The sequence below is a fragment of the Pseudorca crassidens genome, chromosome 11, assembly GCF_039906515.1.
Source record: "Pseudorca crassidens isolate mPseCra1 chromosome 11, mPseCra1.hap1, whole genome shotgun sequence".
Taxonomy (NCBI): domain Eukaryota; kingdom Metazoa; phylum Chordata; class Mammalia; order Artiodactyla; family Delphinidae; genus Pseudorca; species Pseudorca crassidens.
The window spans coordinates 98,875,957-98,898,376 of NC_090306.1; the positions used below are offsets into that span (position 1 = coordinate 98,875,957).

A 22,420-nucleotide genomic window follows, 5' to 3' on the forward strand; every position below is an offset into this window, starting at 1 on the left:
CGGGACTACTTCCCAGCCGGCTGACTGGAACTCTGTAAAGGTTTCAAACCTATATCAACGCGGCTTAGCCCGAATATTCCGAGCTCCTGGTGCTTCGTCGGGGGACGCGTAACGTCGAGGGAAGGGCGAGGGGGAAACCTGGGCCCGGGCAGAGCGGGAGGAAGAGGGGGCGAGGAGAGGCTGAACGACCAGGAAAAGGAGCTGAGCGACACATTAACCTTCCGCTTGCCACCTCTGGCGCCCGTTAACCTCGCGGCGCGGACAGGGCCAGCGCCGGTTCCGCTCAGGCGCGCGAGCTGTGCCCTGCCCGCTCCGGGCGGGGCTCAGCTCCTCTGCGGACGCACCCGTAGTTTCTCCCAGGTCGGCGCCCCCCCCCCCCCAAGGGGCACCAGAGCCACATGTCTTCTAGTAACAGCCCCCGCCGTTGGGGGTGGCGCCTGCCCGTGCCAGAGCCGCCGCGCTTGCGCACCCGACGGTCCCTCGGGCGGCTGACCCAGGTTCGCCGAACCCGGCACCCTCGCGCGCTCGGCACCCCTGGCCCGGGCTATGGCCACGTGGGCCACTCGGCTAGTTTGTGACTGTGCGGGGCGCGGAGTTGGGGATAGGGAGGCCTGTGCCCAGTGAGGTCATAGGCGGACTGGACTGCCAGGTGGTAAAGCCCGGGGCCGCTGGGAGCTTGCGCTTGAAGTCTTCCCATCCCTTCTTCAATCGCCCATTCCCCAACTCTCCCCACCCCCGGTCTTTATTTTCATTCCAGACGGTTCCAGCCCAACAGCCGCCAAACCCACGTGGGATGGCGAGATGCGAAAGTTTCCAGCTACGAACGGTTTGCAGTTTTTTTTTTTTTTTCCTTGATCACTTTTTTTGGCAGGGGCAGAGAGCAACGGTAGCGTGCGGGTTTAAATGCGCTTTCTTTGACTGCTGTAGAGAAACGCTGGACTGGAGGGCAAACTCCAAGGGGACAGAAAAGGGGAGGGAACCTGAGCCCGAGAGCTCCCATCCCCCACACTCTGAGCGCTTCAGCCCCTGGGGCACCTCAAGGGACTACTTGCTTGTGCGTCAGCGAGTTCCACGGCGTCACACACACGCCTCCTCCGCCTAGCCCCACTCCGCCCCTCCCCTTCTTTTTCCTCCTTTACCTCGTTCACCTCCCCTCCCCTCCCCTCCCCTCCCCTCCCCCCCCCTCCCCTCCCCTCCCCTCCCCTCCCCTCCCCTCCCCTCCCCTCCCCTCCCCTCCCCTCCCCTCCCCTCCCCTCCCCTCCCCTAGCGTCGCGAGTTCCAACCGGGCAGCGAGACCTGGCCGACTCAGGGTGCCAGAGTACTGGAGAGCTAAAAATATAACCGGTACGTTAGCAACAGCCTTCCCATTGGTGGGGAAGAGGGAGCGGCAGCATCTGATTGGGTGTTCGATCCAACCTCTAGGACGGGGAAGTGGGGGCCGAGAGCCAAGGAGCCTGGCCCTTGGGGAGAGTACGTCTGCGCATTGGGGCATTGTAAGGGATGCTGGTATTTGTAGTCATTTAGTAGAGGCAGCTGTGGAAATAGGTGGGTTTGAATCCCAGTTCCAACACCAACTGTTTTATCTTGATTTAATGGCAACAAATCTCTTTACATCATCAAACCTGTTTTCTCATCCTTAAAATGGAGATCGTGCGGGGATTAAATATGATACTGTATGTAAAGCCTGTCTCAAATAGGTACTATCCTTAATTTAAAGGTCACCGTTCTGGCCAAATTGCATCCTACTGGGAAAACTTACAAGACAGGATGAGAAAGGTGAGAGTGAGTTGAAACGAATTCTTCTAGGGTATCACAGGAAGGAGGGATGGAGTCCATATAAGTAGGTAAAGGGTATACATTTCCTACCGTTCACTGCAGGCTGTGGGAGAGCGGAGTGAATCCCTGGAAGGAAGGTGTTGAATTTTTGCGCGTTTCTGTATTTATTCGAATCTCCCCTGCAGTGCTGAAAACACACCAGCCTTGAGGAATATCACTGAAACAAAACTGAGAAATCCAGCTTCCTTGGTAAATGGGATCCCTGGGTAAAGGGTTAGCATATAAATAGGAAAAAATAAAATAGAGGGGAAAAAGGCAATCACCATTCTTAACTGCTGATGTCTCCATTTATCATTGTGAGGAGGACGTTTTTTCTCTCCCCAACGTGTGATTTCATCTAGCCAGGGCTTAATTGTGAGCTGAATTCCTACTCAAGCATTCCAGAGTCCCCTCCCATTTGGAATTATCATACGTTGACAGGCATACGCTTTGTTATCAAAATGGTGAGCTTCAGGAGTAAGCGTGTGCTTGGGGAGAGGGTGGAGGCAGCTCCCCTGTCTGAGAGTAAGCAAGTTATGCCAGATGTTTTGTTGTGACAAGTCAGGCTAGTCATAATTAGCCCCAGTTAACTCTCAGGGGTGAGTCACACTCTCATACACACATGTTGGGGTGAGAAATTTTGTAATTTCTTTTAAGTTATCCAAGAAAATAGCTCCTCAGTTTGATTCTTCAGATCCACTCCTTCAACTGGGCAGGAGCAAAGACAGCCACAACAGAAATTAGCTTTGGAGAAGAGTGATTGGATGGATGCCAAGGGCAAATGATTTGCTATGTACTGACCTGATGTGAGTGAATTCTAGTAAACAAGGTAAGTGAACGAACCTGTCTTTGGCTAAGACACTAAAACTACCGTGTTCAAAGAAAGTATCATTGTAGCCTTGGTGGTGGCAGAGAGGCCACTTGGGGATAGAGTTGATAAGGAACTGAATAACTGGGAAAAGATGGGAACTGGAGTCCTTTTTTTTTTTTAAGGCAGGAAAATTCCAACCAAGGCAAAGAATCTTTCACCTTTATGTCCTTGCTTCAAACTATAAAGAGCTACCGGTCAAAATATAGTGACATACAATCTCTTGGAAATTTAGTCAGTTGAATTTGATTCCCTGGGAAGTTAATTTTCTTAATTTAGAAGCTGCTAATTGGCAGGCCAAGGTCCACATCTGGTGGATGTATTGGCCTTGGCATATACTGACACATTAAAATTTCAAAAATGAGTTGACAGGGACTTCCCTGGTGGTCCAGTGGTTAAGACTTCACCTTTCAATGCAGGGTGTGTGTGTTCTATCCCTGGTGGGGGAGCTAAGATCCCACAAGGCTTGGGGCCAAAAAACCAAAACATAAAAAAAAAACCAGAAGCAATATTGTAACAAGTTCAATAAAGACTTTAAAAATGGTACCCATCCAAAAAAAAAAAAAAATTGACAACACTTAAAAATTGGGAGATTGCACAAAAGTATCTTAATTTGCCACTTGTCCTGAATTCAAAAGATCTGTTAACACTGGGTATTCAAGCTGGCAATTGTCTGGACTTGAACAGCAACTGTCTTCTTTAGACAGGGCCTGTGCTCTCTGGTTCCAAGGTCCCTACCACTCCCTATTGTCCCACAGACACTGAGGCCCAGTGCCACATACCGTTGATCATCATGCTTTTTTTTTTTTTCTTGGCAGCAATGCTTGGCATGCGGGATCTTAGTTCCCTAACCAGGGGTGGAACCCATGACCCCTGCAATGGAAGGGCAGAGTCTTAACCACTGGGCCACCAGGGAAATCCCACGCCTCCCTTTTAATCACTTATATTACTCACCCAGACTCCTGAATTTGTGACCCCTTTTTCTGTTTTTTTTTTAGGGCAGAATAAATTGAAAATACTGTACACACAGTAAATGTTTCATGAAATTTTTCTGTTATACATATGTATTAGGCATGAGAGACTGTTGTGGGGTATGGTGCATCTGGAAGCATTCATGAGATGTTAGGAGCTGGATGGTGTGGGACTTGGATGGATGATGTGACGGTGGTGGAGTGGTATTTCAAACAAAGGAAATAGAGAGCCAAGAAGATGGGCTGTGTGTGAGGAATCCCCTTCAGCTGCCTAATCAACAGCAGAGAATGAATAGAGGAAAACCTGAGGGGTAGGGAAGAGAGGGAACCATATGGAGGATCTTCAGTGCTAGAACTTAAATGTTTATCTATGAAGTAAAGGCTCACTGTAAAAGAGCTACCATTTATGATGTAAAGCCTTCCCAGTAAGGGTCAGGCACTTACGAGGTCACATTTAATTCTTACAACCCAAAGAGGGAGGCATTAATATCCTTATTTAATAGATGAGAAAAAAAAAAAAGCACCGAAAACCTCACTAAAGGTCAATAGCAGATTAGAATTCAAATACAGGACCGAAAATAAAGTCCACACATTTCTCTTTATACTTTTTTTTTTTTTTTTGGATCAAGAGCACATGAAAAGTGCAATGTTTAAAGGAGATTAAATTACCATATGTGTACAGAGTATATCTGAGAAGCTGGAAGACACTCATCCTTTTTAGATCCTAGAAATGAATGTATCAAACCCTGAATACTTAATAGTAATAATCATAAACCCAGGAAATGGAACCACTTTCTTAGACAGACTATGATGAGTTCAGTTATTTCAACTAGACCTGTGTAGGTAGTGCTTATTTCAACAATGGAGAAAAGCAATAATTTTTAAGCCCATTCTGATTTTTTGTGGCCATACACAGTTGGCTGAGATCATTCTAATTCTTTTCACAGAACTATATACTATTCGAGGTTAAAATTCAGCTTGTAAGCAATGTTTTCCCAATAGAGAATTCAGTATTATCATTATTCTAATTTTTAAAACTGAAAAGGACTTATTCTAAAGTCCAAGGTAGACGATAACTAAGGATTTGAACTTGAATGCTGTTTATCTAAGAAGTTTTTAAATTATTCGTTGTATCATTCTCTTGGCCTCAGAGAGCAAACAAATGGAGAATGGGATTATAAAATTAGGTGACAGAGGAACGGAGTTCAGCAGAATTCACCAGACTGAGGTTGAACTTGTCCTGTTGTTGATCAGTGTGGAAATCCTACTGGGCATTAAATTTTAAGCTCCCTTGCAAGAACTTTTAGAGGCATACGCACTAAGACTCACAGAGCACAGTTAAGGTGGTGTTTTGCTGAAAGTAAGGAGTAGCTTTTCAAACATCTGGAGATGCAAGATGTTATGTAGACCAAGGTGGTTAATAAACAAATGTTTCTTTTGGCTGGGGGACCACACCATGCGGCATGTGGGATCTTAGTTCAGCCACCAGGGATTGAACCTGTGCCCCCTGCATTGGAAGCACAGAGTCTGAACCACTGCCAGGGAAGTCCCAATAAACAAATTTTAGAAACTGATTTGTTTAGCAAAACAAAACATTTTGACTTATATTACACATTAAAACTAAAGTTACTATAGAATCAAATGACAGATTCTAGTTATAATCTGAAAATTATCTGGTTTCTGCAACTCGTTTGATATACCATAACCCTCACCTGATGCTTTAGAACTGCTCAGAGCTCCCCAAACATATCACCCCATTCAAACTGTTTCTCCCACACAAATATCTTTATCTGCAGACCCTACCCCCTTTGCCTGTAGGTTCCAACATGGCCTTCAAAGCCCAGTTTATTATCTGATTTCTATGACTTCAGTTATTCATTCAATACTGAGAAACTGCTACCTGCTGGGCAGAACAGACTTGCCTCCTGCCATCATGGAACACAGCCTAGTAGATGACAGTCAATATTACCAAATGCTATAAACAAAATGCTTATGGTGCTATGTGGGAGTATAACAAGAGGAACTTAGATTGGGGTTTGGATGAGGCATCTTTTAGGAAATACTTAGCTAAGGTCTGAAGGATGAGTAGGAGTTAGCTGAGCAGAAGGGAAGCAGAGCTTTAGAGGTAAAAAACAGGTAAAAAGCACTGCGGCAGGAGGGAAAACAGCAGTTTGAGGAACTGAAAGGAGCCCTCATGGCAGCCCTATGGCTGTGGCCTTCCCCTAGCCTTCCCGAGGTACCCCATGCGAGGCCCAGAACCCTTCCTTTGTGTGTCCCCTGTGTTACACTGAGCTATTTCTGGCAAGCTCAATTATTAAATTCCTTAAAGGCAGAGATTATCTTAATTCTATTTTGGACACTCAATACATTACAAATAACCAAGTTTTATTGATCCAAGATAAAACCCTGATAGGAAATCAGAAGGCTCTCATCTCAACTTGGACCTGCCACTGAGTTGCAGGGTAACACTGGGCCAGGACCCTAGAATCTGCAGGACGCACAACCTTTTTCAAATTCATGGTGTCAAAGACCTTCTTGACTGGAAGTCTCCAATTATGAATGTGGCTCCTCAGGTTAACTTGCTTATTGCCTCTAGCAGACCAAAAGTACAGGTAGTTGAGTTAGGGTAAAGGATGCGTCTGAATTTGAATTTACTTAAACCAACCTCCCATATCCTTTTTTTTTTCTGGTGGGGGGGCTGCACTGAGAGGTGTGTGGGATCTTAGTTCCCTGACCAGGGACTGAACCCATGCCCCCTGCATTGGAAGTGTGTAGGCTTAACCACTGCACCACCGGGGAAATCCCTCCCCTCATATCCTTAATGTGAGTATATATGCACTTTGTGAAACAAATCAACCAAGTTCAGTTCTCCTAACTCATTCGAGTACATTTTGTCTCATTCCCTTCACCATTACTGGAAGCCATCTCTTCAGTTCAAAATTCAAGTTGGACAGGAAGGGGAAACATCAAAGTTTCTAAAAATAACTTTGGTTTACCTATCATAAAAGGCATGGGTGGTTTTGAATTCCAGTAGTAATAAGAGAACAAAGTGCTTAATGAATCCCAGTACCTTTATTTTGAATCACAAATTCCTGGGTGACTAAAATTCCTAGAGTTAAAATTAAATTGGGGAGGGGCTGACTACCAGAAAATAAACACCTACTTTATGAATACAATAGCAACAGAAAAGGTTTCCAATTTTTAGAAGAAAAATAACATGAAGCAGCACCACCTGGTGGGTGTTACAAGATGAAATGCCCACATTGACTGTTCTGAGAGCCCCCATCGCACTGCAGATGTTTCATCAAGGACAGCTGCCATCAGAGCTGCTGCAAGGCCATGCTTCTCACTGCAGCTAGCCTCACAGTCAGCTCCTCAAACAGAAGACTGAAATAATACATCATTCCTGTTTTAGAAGCTTTTGGTGTACAGAACTTCTCGATGTGGATTAACACAGCCTTGCTTCTTGAATTTAAGGAATGCCATGAACCAATCTATTAATTTGTCTGTGGTACAGTCTGCCAGAGTGCTCTGCGAAGAATCTTTTTTTCCATTCCTACCATGGCTGGGTGAGAGGAGAGGAAAGGGTGGAAAGGGGCCAGTGTACTAATAGGCAGTTCAGGTGATGCTCTGTGCTCCATTTCCTTTCTGTAGGCATTTCTTTTGGCAGCTGCAGCAGCTTGATGGGGGGAGGAAGAGGCAGCCCACCAATCACCTCTTCTTGAAGCCATATTTTTTGCGTTCATAGAAGAGATCTGTCTTAGAGCTCCCCAAATTGACAATCTTTGGGCAACCATCTCTCTGGAAAACAGAACAGATAAGTTGTTAAAAGTCTCTGAGCTTGAACTGAGAGGGATTTAAGATAAAAATAACTTTTGGATTAATGGTTTAGCCATTCATCTTCAGTTATGCTATTTGATCAATCAAGTATTTACTAAACACCTAGAAATGTGCCCAGGGTCTGTCCACCGTTTATCCAGTGGCCTGCACTTATAATGTTGGATTCTTAGCCCACTTCTGTTACTAATATGATATAGTGGAGGTAGAATCTAAAACTCTTTAAGGTGTTCAAAGGATTTTCTCCAAGTGAGAGGTAAGAAATGGTAATAATCATCTGCAGATCAAGCTTCCTAGCTCTCTTTCACTATCCCAAGAAAGGAGAAAATACCAAGGGAAAAAAACCTAAAGATTTTAGGAAATAGTACCTTACATTTCAAATATCGTAAGAGAATACTGAGTTTGGTGTGTCCGTATCAATTCACTTAACCGGACACATGGTCTTGGGGGAAGAGTGCTCCTGTGCCAGAGACAGCTGTTGACGGCTCATACTCTGATGTGTAGTGACACCCTCCCCTGGCCGTTTTGTGAGCTTGAGTGGTTTCAGTGAAGCCCTTGGGAAGCTGTGTTTTGCAGGAATGATGACTCCATCAGTTGATTGGGGATGATGGGAGGAAAATTGGGGGAATTGCTACTGGAAGAAACCTTCTTAGATCTCAGGATTTTATTAAACACCCATGTCAAAGGCAGCTGTTTCCTATGACACTGGGCTATACAATGAATGAATGAATCAAGTCCTTAGGCATCTCTAATGCCTAATTTCTAATTCAGCTGATTTCTCTTTTTGGGGACTGATATCAACACTGTACAAAAATCTCTGAAACCACACAAAGCCAACACTAACATTTCATTATTTTCTAGAAAACATGTACCATGTATTACACTGAGGACTACCATCTGTGGAGTTTGGTGTGCTAAGCAAGCCAGGTTGTGGGCCCGGCCCCACCAATGGCTTGCTGGGGGAACTCAAGTAAGCCACGTAATCTGTACTCAAAGTCCTGGTACAAACGTGGGAAGAGCTGCCTCTCCTGGCCCCAGGTAGCCTGCTATTAAACACGACAGTGCTTTAAGCCCTTTAGGGATGCTTTGAAATTTTATGGTATTATGATAGCCTGTTCAGGCTTACTCTGCCTCACTGACTTGTGTGACCGTGGGCAAACCACTTCTGTCTGGATTTGTATCCAACTATAAGATGACTGGATCAGGTCAGTGTATATAAACTGTATTTATAGGGCCCTAGAGAGTCCTGAGAGGTGCCAGGTGACAGTAGGACGCACCCCCCAATCTGTGCAGCTGTGTTCTCACTCATATTAAGATTGTAGGGACTTCCCTGGCGCAGTGGTTAAGAATCCACCTGCCAATGCCGGGGACATGGGGTTCAAGCCCTGGTCCAGGAAGATCCCACATACCTCAGAGCAACTAAGCCCATGCACCACAACTACTGAGCCCGCGCACCTAGAGCCTGTGCTCTGCAACGGGAAGCCACTGCAATGAGAAGCCTGCGCACCGCAACGAAGAGTAGCCCCTGCTCACCACAACTAGAGAAAGCCTGCGCTCAGCAAGGAAGACCCAACATAGCCAAAACAGACAAACAAACAAAAAAGGTTGTAGGCTCTGGAGATAGGTCACGTGAATTTTGAGAAGTTATGAACCTCCTTGTGTCTCTTTTTAGTCACATATTAAATTACTACAATGGTAGAACCGACCTTACAGAATTAAGAATCAATATACTTAGAACAATGCCTAGCATATAGCCAGCGCTTAATAAATTATAAGAAATTGCCAAAAATAAATATCAGCAATTTCATGATGGTTCAACCTAACACACACACACACATACACACGCGGCTTCTGTGTAAGATACTTTTTGAAGATGGGACTCTACATGTTAAAAAGTTGAAAAAAAAAATCGGAAAACCAACGCATTGGATTATTAGCTCTTTGGCTTTTATGGCATTTTCTCTCACTGACTTATAAGTTTCCTGTTTTCTTGCCTAAACTCCTGTTTTTTATTTTCTACACATCTCCCATGGGTCTTGTGGTTGTTCCCAAATTCCACTAATGCTGTGAAGAGGTGAGGATGTGTGCATCGGAACTGGCTGGCTTTTGTGAATATGCCTGTGAATGGAAAGCATGAAAAGGAAGATGGAAGGACTGTTAAGAAACCTCGAGGGCTTCCCTGGTGGTGCAGTGGTTAAGAATCTGCCTGCCAATGCAAGGGACACAGGTTCGTGCCCTGGTCCAGGAAGATCCCACATGCCGCAGAGCAACTAAGCCTGTGCACCACAACTACTGAGCCCACGTGCCACAACTACTGAAGCCCGCATGCCTACAGCCCGTGCTCTGCAACAAGAGAAGCCACCGCAATGAGAAGCCCACCTGCTGCAACGAAGAGTAGCCCCCGCTGGCCACAACTAGAGAAAGCCCGCACGCAGCGATGAAGACCCAACGCAGCCAAAAATAAACAAAATAAATTTATTTAAAAAAAACCAACGCTAATCATGTACCAAAATATAACATACAACGGGGAAATATGTACAGAACCAAAGGCAATTTAAAAATTTTGAGATCAGAAAAACATGATTACAGAAAATGCGTCCACATCTCCATTTCTTACAATCGGTAGCAAAGAATTATGAACAGCAGGCAAGACCTGCCTTATTAACAGAAACTAGAAGATGAAACTTCGTTCATTCTTTCAGCAACTGTCCAATGAATACCTACAATGTAAAAACCAGACTGTACACTGGTTTGAGACCTTAACAAGAGTATCATGTTTTCTATTTGAAACTTTTATTTTAAAGGCTTATAAGCTCTCAGTAAATGTACCCATAAGGTAACAGGGATTATTATTCAATACTTCCTTTTGGTGGAGATTTCCCCATAGCCACACACAGCATGTTAGTAGCAAAGCAAAGACCTGAACCTGGGCTCTCTACATCCCAGTCTGGCGTTTTTTCTAACAGGGCTTCCCAGAGGCAAGAACCAAAACTTTCCCGTGGTTTTGGAAGCTGGAGAGCATGGTAAACTTGTGAATTAGCTTTGAAAAGTATCAAATAACTTTTGCATATATTTGACTGCTCCGCTGTTTACTTAAATGGGGAGAAGAGAATGGTAGAAATAGCAAGAGAGGGAGGGGCACATCCTTACCCACCCTGAGAAGACCAAGACCGTCAGGCGGTCAGACTAAGTGCTCTGAGTCAGACCATGCACCCTCAGTGGGGATGAAAACATCTTCACTATTATAGTGGTTTGCGATCTGAAGTTTGTTCTTACCCAACAAAATCTTACTCCTTAGCATTCAGTTCCTCTTTTGGTGGAGAAAATGTAATTAATTAACTAATTAATCAATCAATTTTTAGGCCATGCCGCAAAGCATGCAGGATCTTAGTTCCCCAATCAGGGATCAAACCCGTGTCCCCTACAGTGGAAGCGTAGAGTCCTAACCACTGGACTGCCAGGGAATTCCCAAGAAAATTTAATTTAAATTAGATTTTAACTTTTCTCCTTTGGGGGAACAATCATGGGGGAAAAAAGGGTTGAGAAACTGAGTTAGATAGACCTGGGTTCTAATCCCATATCTGCCACTTATTAGTCATGTGACCTTGGGCTAAGATGCTTAACACCTTTAAGCCATTCGTTTCCTCATCTGTATCATATAGAACTTTTGGAAAAGAATGTCCAGCACAGTACCTGGTACACAGCAAGTGCTCCAAAGATATTAGCTACTATTTTTCTTGTCTTCTTGTTGGGAGAGTTAAAGAAAATGGTTAAGTAAAAGGCGTAAAGGAGTCAAGGGCGAAGGGAGATCAATATGATACCACACATAAGAAACTACAAATTGGGACTTCCCTGGTGGTGCAGTGCTTAAGAATCTGCCTGCCAACGCAGGGGACACAGGTTCGATCTCTGGCCTGGGAAGATCCCACATGCTGCAGAGCAACTAAGCCCGTGTGCCACAACTACTGAGCCTGTGCTCTAGAGCCCACAAGCCACAACTACTGAGCCTGCATGCCATAACTACTGAAGCCCATGACCCTAGAGCCCGTGCTCTGCAACAAGAGAAGCCACTGCAATAAGAAGCCCATGCACCACAACAAAAAGTAGGCCCCACTCGCTGCAACTAGAGAAAGCCGGTGCGCAGCAATGTAGACCCAATGCAGCCAAAAATAAATAAATAAACTCATATTAAAAAAAAAGTGTCCGGGCTTCCCTGGTGGCGCAGTGGTTGAGAGTCCGCCTGCCGATGCAGGGGACACGGGTTCGTGCCCCGGTCCGGGGAGATCCCACGTGCCATGGAGCAGCTGGGCCCGTGAGCCATGGCTGCTGAGCCTGCGCGTCTGGAGCCTGTGCTCCACAACGGGAGAGGCCACAACAGTGAGAGGCCCGCATACCACAAAAAAAATAAAATAAAAAAAGTGTCCTTTGGGACACAATCAAAGCCTCACTTTATTTTTTATTTATTTATTTATTATTTTTTACTTATTTACCTATTTATTTTTGGCTGAGTTGGGTCTTTTGTTGCTGTGCGCGGGCTTTCTCTAGTTGCAGCGAGTGGGGGCTACTCTTCATTGCGGTGCGTGGGCTTCTCATTGCGGTGGCTTCTCTTGTTGCAGAGCATGGGCTCTAGGTGCGTGGGCTTCAGTAGTTGTGGCACATGGGCTCAGTAGTTGTGGCTCGTGGGCTCTAGAGCGCAGGCTCAGTAGTTTTGGCCCATGGACTTAGTTGCTCCGTGGCATGTGGGATCTTCCCGGAGCAGAGCTCGATCCTGTGTCCCCTGCATTGGCAGGCGGATTCTTAACCACTGAGCCACCAGGGAAGCCCAAAGCTTCACTTTAGATAGGACAAAGTATTTCTTTCAAAAAAAAAAAAAATGGACTCCCCCAGTGATGAAGTGGTTGGGAGTCCGCCTGCCAACGCAGGAGAGACTGGTTCGAGCCCTGGTCTGGGGGGATCCCGCATGCCGTGGAGCAGCTAAGCCCGTGAGCCACAATTACTGAAGCCCACGTGCCTAGAGCCCGTGCTCCGCAGCAATAGAAGCCACCGTGATGAGAGGCCTGCACACCGCAACGAAGAGTAGCAGCCAAAAATAAATAAATAATTAAAAAAAAAAAAAAAAAAAAGCAAAGAAACAAATGGTCCTCTGGCAGCAATGCCCACAGATATTGTCCCAAATCCTGAGTATTCTTGAAGCTTTGAAAAACTATGGAGAACACCCAGCTTAGTTTACTGGTCTAATTCCCTTATAAATTATGGAAGTTGCAGGAAGAGAACAGTAACAGGGGCTGCTTTGGTTGCAGGAAGATTTCTGCATAGGAAAGTCTTAGGTACTTAATCTACACGATGATCTGTAAGGCTGAGAGGCTGGATCATATCACTGGACTGTTTTGTGTTCGTTGGAAACTACTGCTGAGTAAATGTGAGCTAGATACCATCTCAGATATCCTCAGAACATTCCTGTACACGTGAAGTAGAGGAAGTGGTGACATCTAGAATAATTCTCAGGGACAGAATGAGGCACAAGGATCCAGAGAGATCAGGTCACATACCGCATGCAGAGGAATCAGACAGCAATTAACACTTATTAAGCACTCTCTGGTTGCCAAGCATAAGCCAGATAAGAACTCTAGCTACAACAAAACAAAACAAAACCTCTAGCTACAACCATGCAAAGGTTCAAGAAAATGTTGTCCTTAATGGACTCTTTAGCTAGTTTTAGCTAGTTTAAGGATTGTTTGTACTTTCTCTTCACTGATATTGTCTCACTGTGGTATATAGGCTATAAATAATTACCAAACACTTACTATATACCAGACACTCTGTAGGGGGAACCCTATGCATGATTTACAGAGGTAGCAACAAAAATGTGGACCATACTTACAGTACATGCCAGGGAGTATACAAAGAACTAGGGAAAAGGGGAGACAAATACACAAACCAAGGTCCTTTCTATAAAGGGAGTGGATCAGATCAAGCAGGATATGATTTGACAGTCAAAGGTAAATGCAAATCACAGTTTAGGACAAGAGGATGTTCAAATCACCATGTGAAATTATGTTTCTGGTACTTTATCTATGACCTTTCTCATCTCTCTAAATAACAGAAGAATTTATGATGTTAAGAAAGTTTTATCTGGTCTGATATATCCCACTTATTAGAGGTAGACAGGATCCAAATGTAAAGGTTGCTGAGGTGGCTGAATTGCTTCTCCTCAACACAGGCACATCCCATCAAAAGGACTTATGAAAGGGGACTTCCCTGGTGGCGCAGTGGTTAAGAATCCACCTGCCAATGCAGGGGACACAGGTTCGAACCCAGGTCCGGGAAGATCCCACATGCCGCAGAGCAACTAAGCCCGTGTGCCACAACCACTGAGCCTGCGCTCTAGAGCCCGTGAGCCACAACTACTGAAGCCCGCGCACCTAGAGCCCGTGCTCCGCAACAAGAGAAGCCACCGCGATGAGAAGCCCGCGCACTGCAGTGAAGAGTAGCCCCTGCTTGCCGCAACTAGAGAAAGCCTGCACGCAGCAACAAAGACCCAACGCAGCCAAAACTAAATAAATAATAAATTGGGTTAAAGAAAGAAAAAAGGACTTATGAAAGGACACCACTAGGTTTAGTCAGAGAGATTGGACTTGCCACTTATTAGCTGGGTGAGAGGCTGTAAATGGAGATAATAATAATCCCTATTTAACAAAGCTACTGTGAAGAATAAGAGAGATAGTGTGTGTATGTGTGTGTGTCTGTGTGTATGCATATATATATATATATATATAAAACTACCTACTCTTTGCATAAAGGAATATTAAGAATTATTTATCTTTTGGGAATTCCGTGGTGGTCCAGTGGTTAGGACTGTGTGCTTCCATTGTAGGGGGCCTGGGTTTCATCCCTGGTCCAGGAACTAAGATTCCACAGCCAGGCAATGCAGACAAAAAAAAAAAGGGGGCTTCCCTGGTGGCGCAGTGTTGAGAGTCGGCCTGCCGATGCAGGGGACACGGGTTTGTGCCCCGGTCCGGGAAGATCCCACATGCCGCGGAGCGGCTAGGCCTGTGAGCCATGGCCACTGAGCCTGCGCGTCTGGAGCCTGTGCTCCACAACGGGAGAGGCCACAACAGTGAGAGGCCCGCATACCGCAAAAAAAAAAAAAAAAAAAATTTTTCTTATTTTTAAAGATTTTATTTATTTATCTATCTATTTATTTATTTGGTTGCATTGGGTCTTAGTTGCCGCACGCAGGATCTTTGTTGCCATCTGCTGGATCTTCATTGGGGCATGCAGCATCTTTTAGTTGCAGGCTCTTAATTGCAGCATGCAAACTCTTAGTTGTGGCAAGTAGGACCTAGTTCCCTGAGCAGGGATCAAACCCGGGTCCCCTGCATTAGGAGAGCAGAGTCTTAGCCACTGGACCACCAGGGAAGTCCCAAGAATTATTTATCTTTTGCCTTACGCCTTATCCTAGATTAGGTAAGCAGATACTTTATACTAGCCTATTGGTAATGTATCACAGTTCCTTTTATTGTGTCATAAGAAGAATAAAAGCTGATTCATGGGTTTCCCACCCCTCTCCCCAAGAAGCCTACTTTTGGTATAGACCTACATTCCTCTACCCTGGCATCTGGCTCAAGAAGTTGAATAACTAGCCGCTGCCACCACACAATGTCAAGGGGCAAAAATGTCATAAGAAGAATTGCAATCAATTCTGCAAAATCAAACCAAAAGCATTCTCTAGCCACTTAGAGCTGAAATCAACTTGAATTGTCCCAAGTTCAGAAGTCACCACATCCACCCAAATAGTCCTTAATGATAGTTAAGAGAATTACTGAGTGGTTATTACACACCATGCACTGTTCTAGGACTTAAAAATGCAGGATATTGGGAATTCCCTGGTGGCCTAGTGGTTAGGATTCTGGGCTTTCACTGCCGTGGCCTGGGTCCAATCCCTGGTTGGGGAACTAAGATCCCACAAGCCAGGGCGGGGGCAGCCAAAAAAAAAAGGATATTATTTCTGAATAAAAATAATGAGAGAAAAAAAATAACGAGAGAGAGAGACATCAAAGGAAGAGAGGGCTTTCCAAATTGCTAGTGCTGACAAACATTTGCTTCTCTTGCATTTTTGTCCTTGATGCAAAATAAGTGCGTTTTGTTGGACTACATCCAGTTTGGCTCACAGACCTTGAAGAAATTATAACCTAGATGACTAGATGAACATAGTCATCTACAGGCCACAGGAGTGGATGGCAAAGTGTTACTAAATACAAGGAAGGATCAGATGAAAAGCTTAGTATATACTCACATCTTTCTCCTGGATGGTGCACTCCTTACAATAATAGGCATCCGAAACCCCGGGCCCTCCACAGATCACACAGCGTCCCTGGTAAGAGCCATAGTTACATTCATCACATATGCGCACCAGGGTGCAGGGACGCACATAGGAGTCACAGATCACACACTTGCCGTCACCTGTGAGGAAAAGAGAATGAAGTTATGCCCACTTGCAAGTACTTCAAGTCCTTTGCCCTCCTCCTGTTAACGGGGAAATACACTGGTCTTCTGATGGTGACTTTAGGGCCTGCTGCTTTGGCATCACAAAACTTGGCTTTCCTAGTGTCCAGCTCAATCTCCACAACACACAGGAAAAGTCAATCAACTAATGGGTAAAGAGCTTAGAATAGCACCTGGTAGATAAGTCTGTATGATTAACTGGCAGAACGCTGTGTGTGTTGGGGACGGGGTCATGCTACTTCTGGTCCACAGCTAGAGATTTTTCTCAAATTAGTGTCTAAAATGTGCAAGTTGGAGTGGGGTGGTGGCCTTTAGTTGCAGCCTGCCATTGTGTTAACATGCTTCCAATCACATCTACTCAAAGCCCTCTTAGTGGCACCGTTGGAAATGCCCGTTGGCTGGCTCCACAGAAACTGAGTGGGACGGGTGGGCTGTCTGGGGAGGCGTGTTCCACTCACATTTTTCACATAGTCTTCCAATGGCTGCAAGATGAAAGACGGTAAAGAGTACAATTAGGATTAAGGTTTTGACGAAGGGGGAACAAACATCCTCGAGCTTGAGGTGGGGACAGGAGCAGGGACTGCAGTGAACCCTGAGGAAGTCTTTCCATCTTATCCTCATAAACTTCAATCCGAACCAAATCCACACCCTCCCGAAGTCCCTCCCAGGTCCTGGGCAAACTGAGAATTTCTCCGGACCCCATCTCGGCAGCCCGCCTCCGCCTCCCAGCACGCACGCCCCGCCCTCTTTTCATCAGAGACCTTAAACCCACGCGCTCCTACACTACCGACCGTGAGGCGGGAAACATGGCGCCGCCGAGGCAAGACCCTAAGGAAGTGATGGGAACCCCGGACTCCTCAGGTTCTAATACTATCCCCACCGAGACAGTCGGGGGCAGGAGGCCATCTCACCAACACCAGCCTGCTTGCGGCAAAAGATCAAGTCCGGGTGATGTTTAGCCATAGCTCCCTCTATGCCACCGGAAACTTAGGGAACTTCCGGCCGACCTTTAACCTCCATTGTTCCTGCCTCCTGGTCGCCGTGATTGGTTCTCTAGGCTTCCATCAGCGTTTACAATCTTTGCACCACGCCCCGGTCGTTCTCGCGCGATGACATTTCAAAGACAAGTTTCCGTCCTAACTGGGGAGTCAGGTCCTGGCAGGTGCATGAAAGTCATCAAAAAAAACAAAAAACAAAAAACCACCTTTGGAGATCTGAATGGAAGATACAAATTGAAAAGTGCAAAGATGAAGCTTTCACTTCGATAAGACATCCTTGTTCCCGGTATTTATTTCCGCAAGTGTTTTTATGCAGCTTTGTCCTCTTCCCTGTAGGTTCCTCACACGGGAGCTCCGCCCAAGGCGCTCGCAGGACTCGGCGCCTCTCCGGAGGCCCAGCCTTCACTGTGTTGCGTTTCTATTCAGGCCACGCCCCCTGCCCGAAGGCTTTAAGTACGCCGTGTGCACGTCATTTTCAAGCGACCTCATCTTTGTCAGTGCACAAAATGGCGCCTTACAACCTGCTGGTGACCCGGCTGCAGGTGAGAGCGAACTGAGGGCCCTCTGGGTTCACGGGGGCGGGGTGCCTCCTCCTGTGCTTGCGGCTGTGGGCGAGGCAAGGCGAGGCGGGCCCGACCTCCGCGCGGCTTTTCGTGTACCTGTCCCTGCCTTGGGCCCTTCGCCCGAGGTCAAGGCGTCCCCGGCTCAGTCAGCTCTCCCAGCCTAGTCTCCGCCTCGCGGGAAGCGTGGGTCTCAGAAGCGGCGGCCAGGTGAAGAGTGGAGGCACCTCTTTTGAGGGCCGCACTTTCTCCCCTGTAGGGTTTTCTTTTTTTTTCTTTTTCTTTTGCCGTTCCTCAAGGTCAGGACAAGGTGACTGGGGGGCGCGGTGGTTGTTGAGCCCGCTAGGTCCAGAGCCCGAAGGCCTCACTTCTCATCTCTCAGCAGCAGACCCTTGCTAGCCAGGTGCATCCGTGGTTGCCAGACCTGAAGTTTGGAGGAAAAAAACTATTACCTATTCCATCTTGTGGGGATCCTGCGGAACATATAGCCAGGAGTTAGAGGGGGCCTTCCGTGCCCAGGCGTAGTAATTAGTAACGATAACTGTAGTCTCTCACCTTTGCACAAGATTGCAAGACTTAATTCCTCGTCATGTCATTTGGTTCATAAATCATTTGGTGAGATGACTATTCTCATTTGATAGATGATGAAACTGCTAGAAAGTAGGTAAAAGTTCCTGCTCTCTGAGTGTTACCCAAGTGCTGTGGCCTGAGCATCTGCCCTACTACCCCTCTGTTCTCTGTTCTTGTTCATGTCAGCCTGCCCTCAGAACTTTCTGAGCCCGAGTGTGGTCCTGGAGCTGACATTTGTGTTTGTGAGAGTACCAGAATGGAGTATTTTGAGCTCATAATTAGTTGCTTTTCAGTTACTAGATGGGAGGGTAAAAGAGACTCAACAATTTGACCTTGACTGTCCTGTTATGAACCATCTAGAAAATTGACTGTGACTGCCAGATGTTTTTTCACTCCTAACTTGACAATCCTAGGAAGGTGTTATACTCAGATTCAATGTCAGGCATGTATTTCATTAATAAAAATAAAATGAGCAAGCATTTATAGATATTCTCTGACAGCCTTTTACATTTAACTTTGTGGTTCTACTTTGGATCAAGTAGCACAACTCTGATTACAGAACTGAAAAAGAAGTTTTGTACTGTACTCTGAAAAAGTATTGTGTTACCAGAAGTTTTTTTTTTTTTTAGTCACATTGCTTAAATTTAAACCATATGGTTTAAGGCGAAATCATCATTTATTTTATGATCTCTAAATTCTGGGCAAAAAAAGGGATTTGCTAATTATGTCTTTAGATCTTTTGATTCTCCAGGTTAACAAAGTGGAAATAGTGTTTCTTTCTGATCCTCCTGACCCATGATGTAGTGAAGTTAGGCGAGATTATTTGATAAGATAAATTATTACAGATTTATTGAACTTGGAAGAGAGGACTGATATCACAAAGGATCTTGGAATGCATGAGTGTTAGACCTGTGTAGGAAGAGATCTGGACTATAGTTCATATTCTACCCAGTGCAAGTGACCTTGAACTTGAGAACTGAATCCCAGTTTCCTCATCTGTCAGTTGGGGATTATGTTCATTGACAAACATTTATTGAGTTTTTGGTGGTCGGCTTCCATTCATATTGTTATGATGATTGTTATAAAGTGATGAGAAAGTAGAATATATTTGTTTATGATCATCATGTTGTCCAACTTCCTCTTTTACAGATAGACAATCCAAGACCTTGAGAACGTGGGTCTCCTTATTTGTTCATTTAGCTAAGATGAATGAACAGCATATACCACACTGTCTCCTAATAGCCAGGCTGTCTTAAGTAACGGCCAGCTACCACTATGCTCTGAAAACCTTGTAAATTTACCTCTTTTGTGTTTAGCTACATTTGAGAAGTGATGGTACTACTTTAGTTGTTGTGTCTACAGAACCCGGTCTATGCATTCAATTTATTACTACCTTATTCACCACATATTTACTGAGTATCCACTGCTTCCTCTGGATACAGTGAAGCAAAAAAAGCAGACAATTTTTGTTCTCGTGAAACGTCAGTATATTCTAATGTATTCTACTGCAGAGGACCTGGAGATCTTTCTCAGCTAAAGTATTTTGGGCAGAAGACCAAAGGTCTTGGTGGGACCTTGGCTGGACCAAAGGTGAAGGTAGATGATAGAATGATGGCAATTACTACTACCACTAAGAGTAGTTAACATTTACCTTAGTGTGCTGGTAGTCTCACATGATCCTGTGAGATATGGCAGATTTATTAGCCCTGTCTTATAGATGAAGAAACAGGATTAGAGCAGAAGCATAGTGTAATGGCTAAGAGCATGGATTCTGGCATCACACTATCTTATTTGAATGGTGACTAATACTCACTTGCTGTGACTTTGGGCAAGTTACTTCACCTCTCTATGCCTGTTTCTTCACCTGTAAGATACAGATAATAGTATATCTGACTTATCTAATAATCATAGTTGCAAAGTATTGAGAACCCTGCTGGCATCTAGGAAGTGCTATATAATTGTTTGTTAATTAAATTAAAGTAGACTTGTCTAGGGCCTTATCCACTAGTTGTTAGTGAATGTGATTTGAATCTGCTCCTTTCTGACTCCCAAGGCTGAGGTCCCAGCACCTGCACTATAGTACTGCTTCCCTTTGGCATCAAGACTCAGCCTGTCAACCAGGGTACCATTAATGGTCCATAACCAGAAAACAGTGCTCTTTAAAGTGTTCTATTGTTTGATAGTACCTGCTACCAGGTAGGAAGATAGAAACAGAGTGAAGAAAATGGAGGTGAAATTTTTGAAAAGCCACATTTACTCTCTGGTTTTTTAAATTTTGTGTAAGTGACCACGGATGGTAAATAAAAATGGTTGGGCACTTCCAGATACATTTTAGATTTTGGTTTTGCCTTGAGATACTGGGATGCTGAGTTCTCATCCTGTGACCTTGGGGAAGTCACATAACCTCTTGCATGTAAATCTGAAACAGCAGTTAACTACAAAGAAGTCTGACACATTTGCAGAAGTTATAAGTGCCTGTATAAAGTGCCATGTTTAAAAAAAAATTCTTGCTTTGAATTGGGAAACAGGTCATCCTTATTCACTGTGGTACCTTCTCAGGTGTCCTATAGTCAGCTGTTGATTTGAACTGAATGAATGAATGAATGATTGAATGGATGAGTAAACAAACTTCCAATCTTAAATTTGGGCAGAGGAAGAGGGGAGCACACCATTGCCTTTTTTAAAAATTAATTTATTTATTTTCGGCTGCGGTGGGTCTTTGTTGCTGCGCGCAGGCTTTCTCTAGTTGCGGTGAGCGGGGGCTGCTTTTCTTTGTGGTGCGCGGGCTTCTCATTGCGGTGGCTTCTCTTGTTGCGGAGCTCTAGGCACGCGGGCTTCAGTAGTTGTGGCATGTGGGCTTAGTAATTGTGGTGCACGGGTTCTAGAGCGCAGGCTCAGTAGTTGTGGCGCACGGGCTTAGTTGGTCTGCGGCATGTGGGATCTTCCCGGACCAGGGATCGAACCCGTGTCCCTGCATTGGCAGGCGGATTCTTTTTTTTTTTTTTTTTTTTTTTGCAGTACTTGAGCTTCTCACTGTTGTGGCCTCTCCTGTTGTGGAGCACAGGCTCCAGACACGCGGGCTTAGCGGCCATGGCTCATGGGCCCAGCCGCTCCACGGCATGTGGGATCTTCCCGGACCAGGGCACGAACCCATGTCCCCTGTATCGGCAGGCAGACTCTCAACCACTGCGCCACCAGGGAAGCCCCCACCATTGCCTTTTGAACCAACTGTTCCTAAAATGTTTATTGAAAGCTTGCTATGTGCCTAGCACTGTTCTACACACTGAGAGTGTAATAATGAACAGGAGTAGTGGAGCTTGTAGTGTAGTTCTGGGGAGACAAAATAAACAAGTAGACAAGAAAATTGTAGTTATGAAGTGGGACAAGGAAGATAAAACAGAATAGTGTGGTAGAGAGAATAGGCGTGAGGATGTGGCATGGCTTTAACTGGAGTGGTTGGGGAAGGCCTCTCAGAAGAGGTGACATAAAATGATATGAAGGCGACCCTTCAGCATTATGGGAGGGGAGACTTGAAGTAGAAGGAGCAGTATGTGCAAAGCACCTGAGATGGGTCTGAGGGTAAGAAGTAAGGCCAGTGTGGCTGAGGTGATGAGAGGAAGGTCTGAGCAAGAGGTAGGAGCCAGGGTCATGTCGGCTCTGGTAAGGAAATTGGGTTTTACTCCAAGTGTAATGAAAATCCACTGGAAGGTTTTAAACTGTGAAGTGACAGGATCTGATTTATGATTGAGAAGAATCATTCAGGCTGCTGCGTGGATGATGAACCACTGAGGGACGAAGGACCACAGAGGGACGAAAGAGGACGCAGGGAGACCAGTGGGGCCTGTTGGAATTATCCAAGGAGTGTTGAAGGTGTCTGGGACTAGGGTTCAGGTGGTGAAGATATTTTGGAGGCAGATGGGTTGGATGTGGAGTGTGAGGGACAGGGAACAGTTAAGGATGACTTTTAGGTTTGGGGCCTGAGTAACCGAAGGATGGGTGAACTCGAATTCAGTAGTCATGTGTCTGCATAGTACTTGCAAAACTTAGTCAGGAGCCGAAGCTCCTTTATAAATTCAACAAGTATCTGTATTTCACAGGTGAGGAAGCTGGATGGGGTCAAGTGTCTTGCCACAGGGTCCCTCACTTGAGTATGAGCTTCATGTCTGAAGTGAGCCCTGTTCATCTTGGGCATTATTCTGCTACCTGGTGTCTCCAAGAGGGTCATCTGGGAAGTATTTAGAATGAGGATTGGGGCTTGAGCCGTCTGTCTTCATTGGCTCAGTGTTCTTTGACACA

At 45.4% G+C, this 22,420-nt stretch overlaps 2 protein-coding genes and 1 long non-coding RNA gene across 5 annotated transcripts in view; 2 read left to right on the plus strand and 1 right to left on the minus strand.

Moving 5' to 3' along the window:
- The first annotated feature begins 1,236 nt into the window (after positions 1-1,236).
- LOC137202533 (uncharacterized) lies at positions 1,237-15,113 on the plus strand. Of its 3 annotated transcripts, none has more exons than XR_010932648.1 (5): positions 1,237-1,344; positions 1,718-1,776; positions 1,879-2,025; positions 2,510-2,644; positions 13,712-15,113. It is a non-coding gene; the product is annotated as an uncharacterized lncRNA (long non-coding RNA). The 3 variants fall into 3 exon arrangements; XR_010932647.1 differs by lacking the exon at positions 13,712-15,113 and adding an exon at positions 9,564-10,683; XR_010932646.1 differs by lacking the exon at positions 13,712-15,113 and adding an exon at positions 3,502-3,674.
- Positions 6,708-17,031, minus strand: PHF5A (PHD finger protein 5A). Its single transcript, XM_067698233.1, has 4 exons — positions 16,908-17,031; positions 16,455-16,478; positions 15,788-15,954; positions 6,708-7,455 (listed from the first exon to the last, which is right to left on the minus strand). The coding sequence occupies exons 1-4, from the start codon at positions 16,957-16,959 to the stop codon at positions 7,366-7,368; spliced, it is 333 nt and encodes a 110-aa protein (XP_067554334.1). The 5' UTR covers positions 16,960-17,031; the 3' UTR covers positions 6,708-7,365.
- Positions 17,032-17,387: 356 nt separating this feature from the next.
- Positions 17,388-22,420, plus strand: part of ACO2 (aconitase 2) — a 52,192-nt gene continuing 47,159 nt past the window's right edge. The window contains exon 1 of the mRNA XM_067698216.1: positions 17,388-17,536. Within this exon, the coding sequence (XP_067554317.1) occupies positions 17,501-17,536 (36 nt within the window). The 5' untranslated portion in view covers positions 17,388-17,500. The remainder of the gene's footprint in view (positions 17,537-22,420) is intronic.

What these genes read in the sequence shown, in the direction of transcription:
- PHF5A (XM_067698233.1), bottom strand. Translation starts at nt 16,959, where the DNA reads ATGGCTAAACATCACCCGGACTTGATCTTTTGCCGCAAGCAGGCTGGT. An exon ending in TGGAAGACTATGTGAAAAAT is followed by an intron (nt 15,955 to 16,454) that starts GTGAGTGGAACA and finishes TTTTCCTCACAG; the next exon opens with GTGACGGCAAGTGTGTGATC. An exon ending in GCACCATCCAGGAGAAAGAT is followed by an intron (nt 7,456 to 15,787) that starts GTGAGTATATAC and finishes TCTGTTTTCCAG; the next exon opens with AGAGATGGTTGCCCAAAGAT.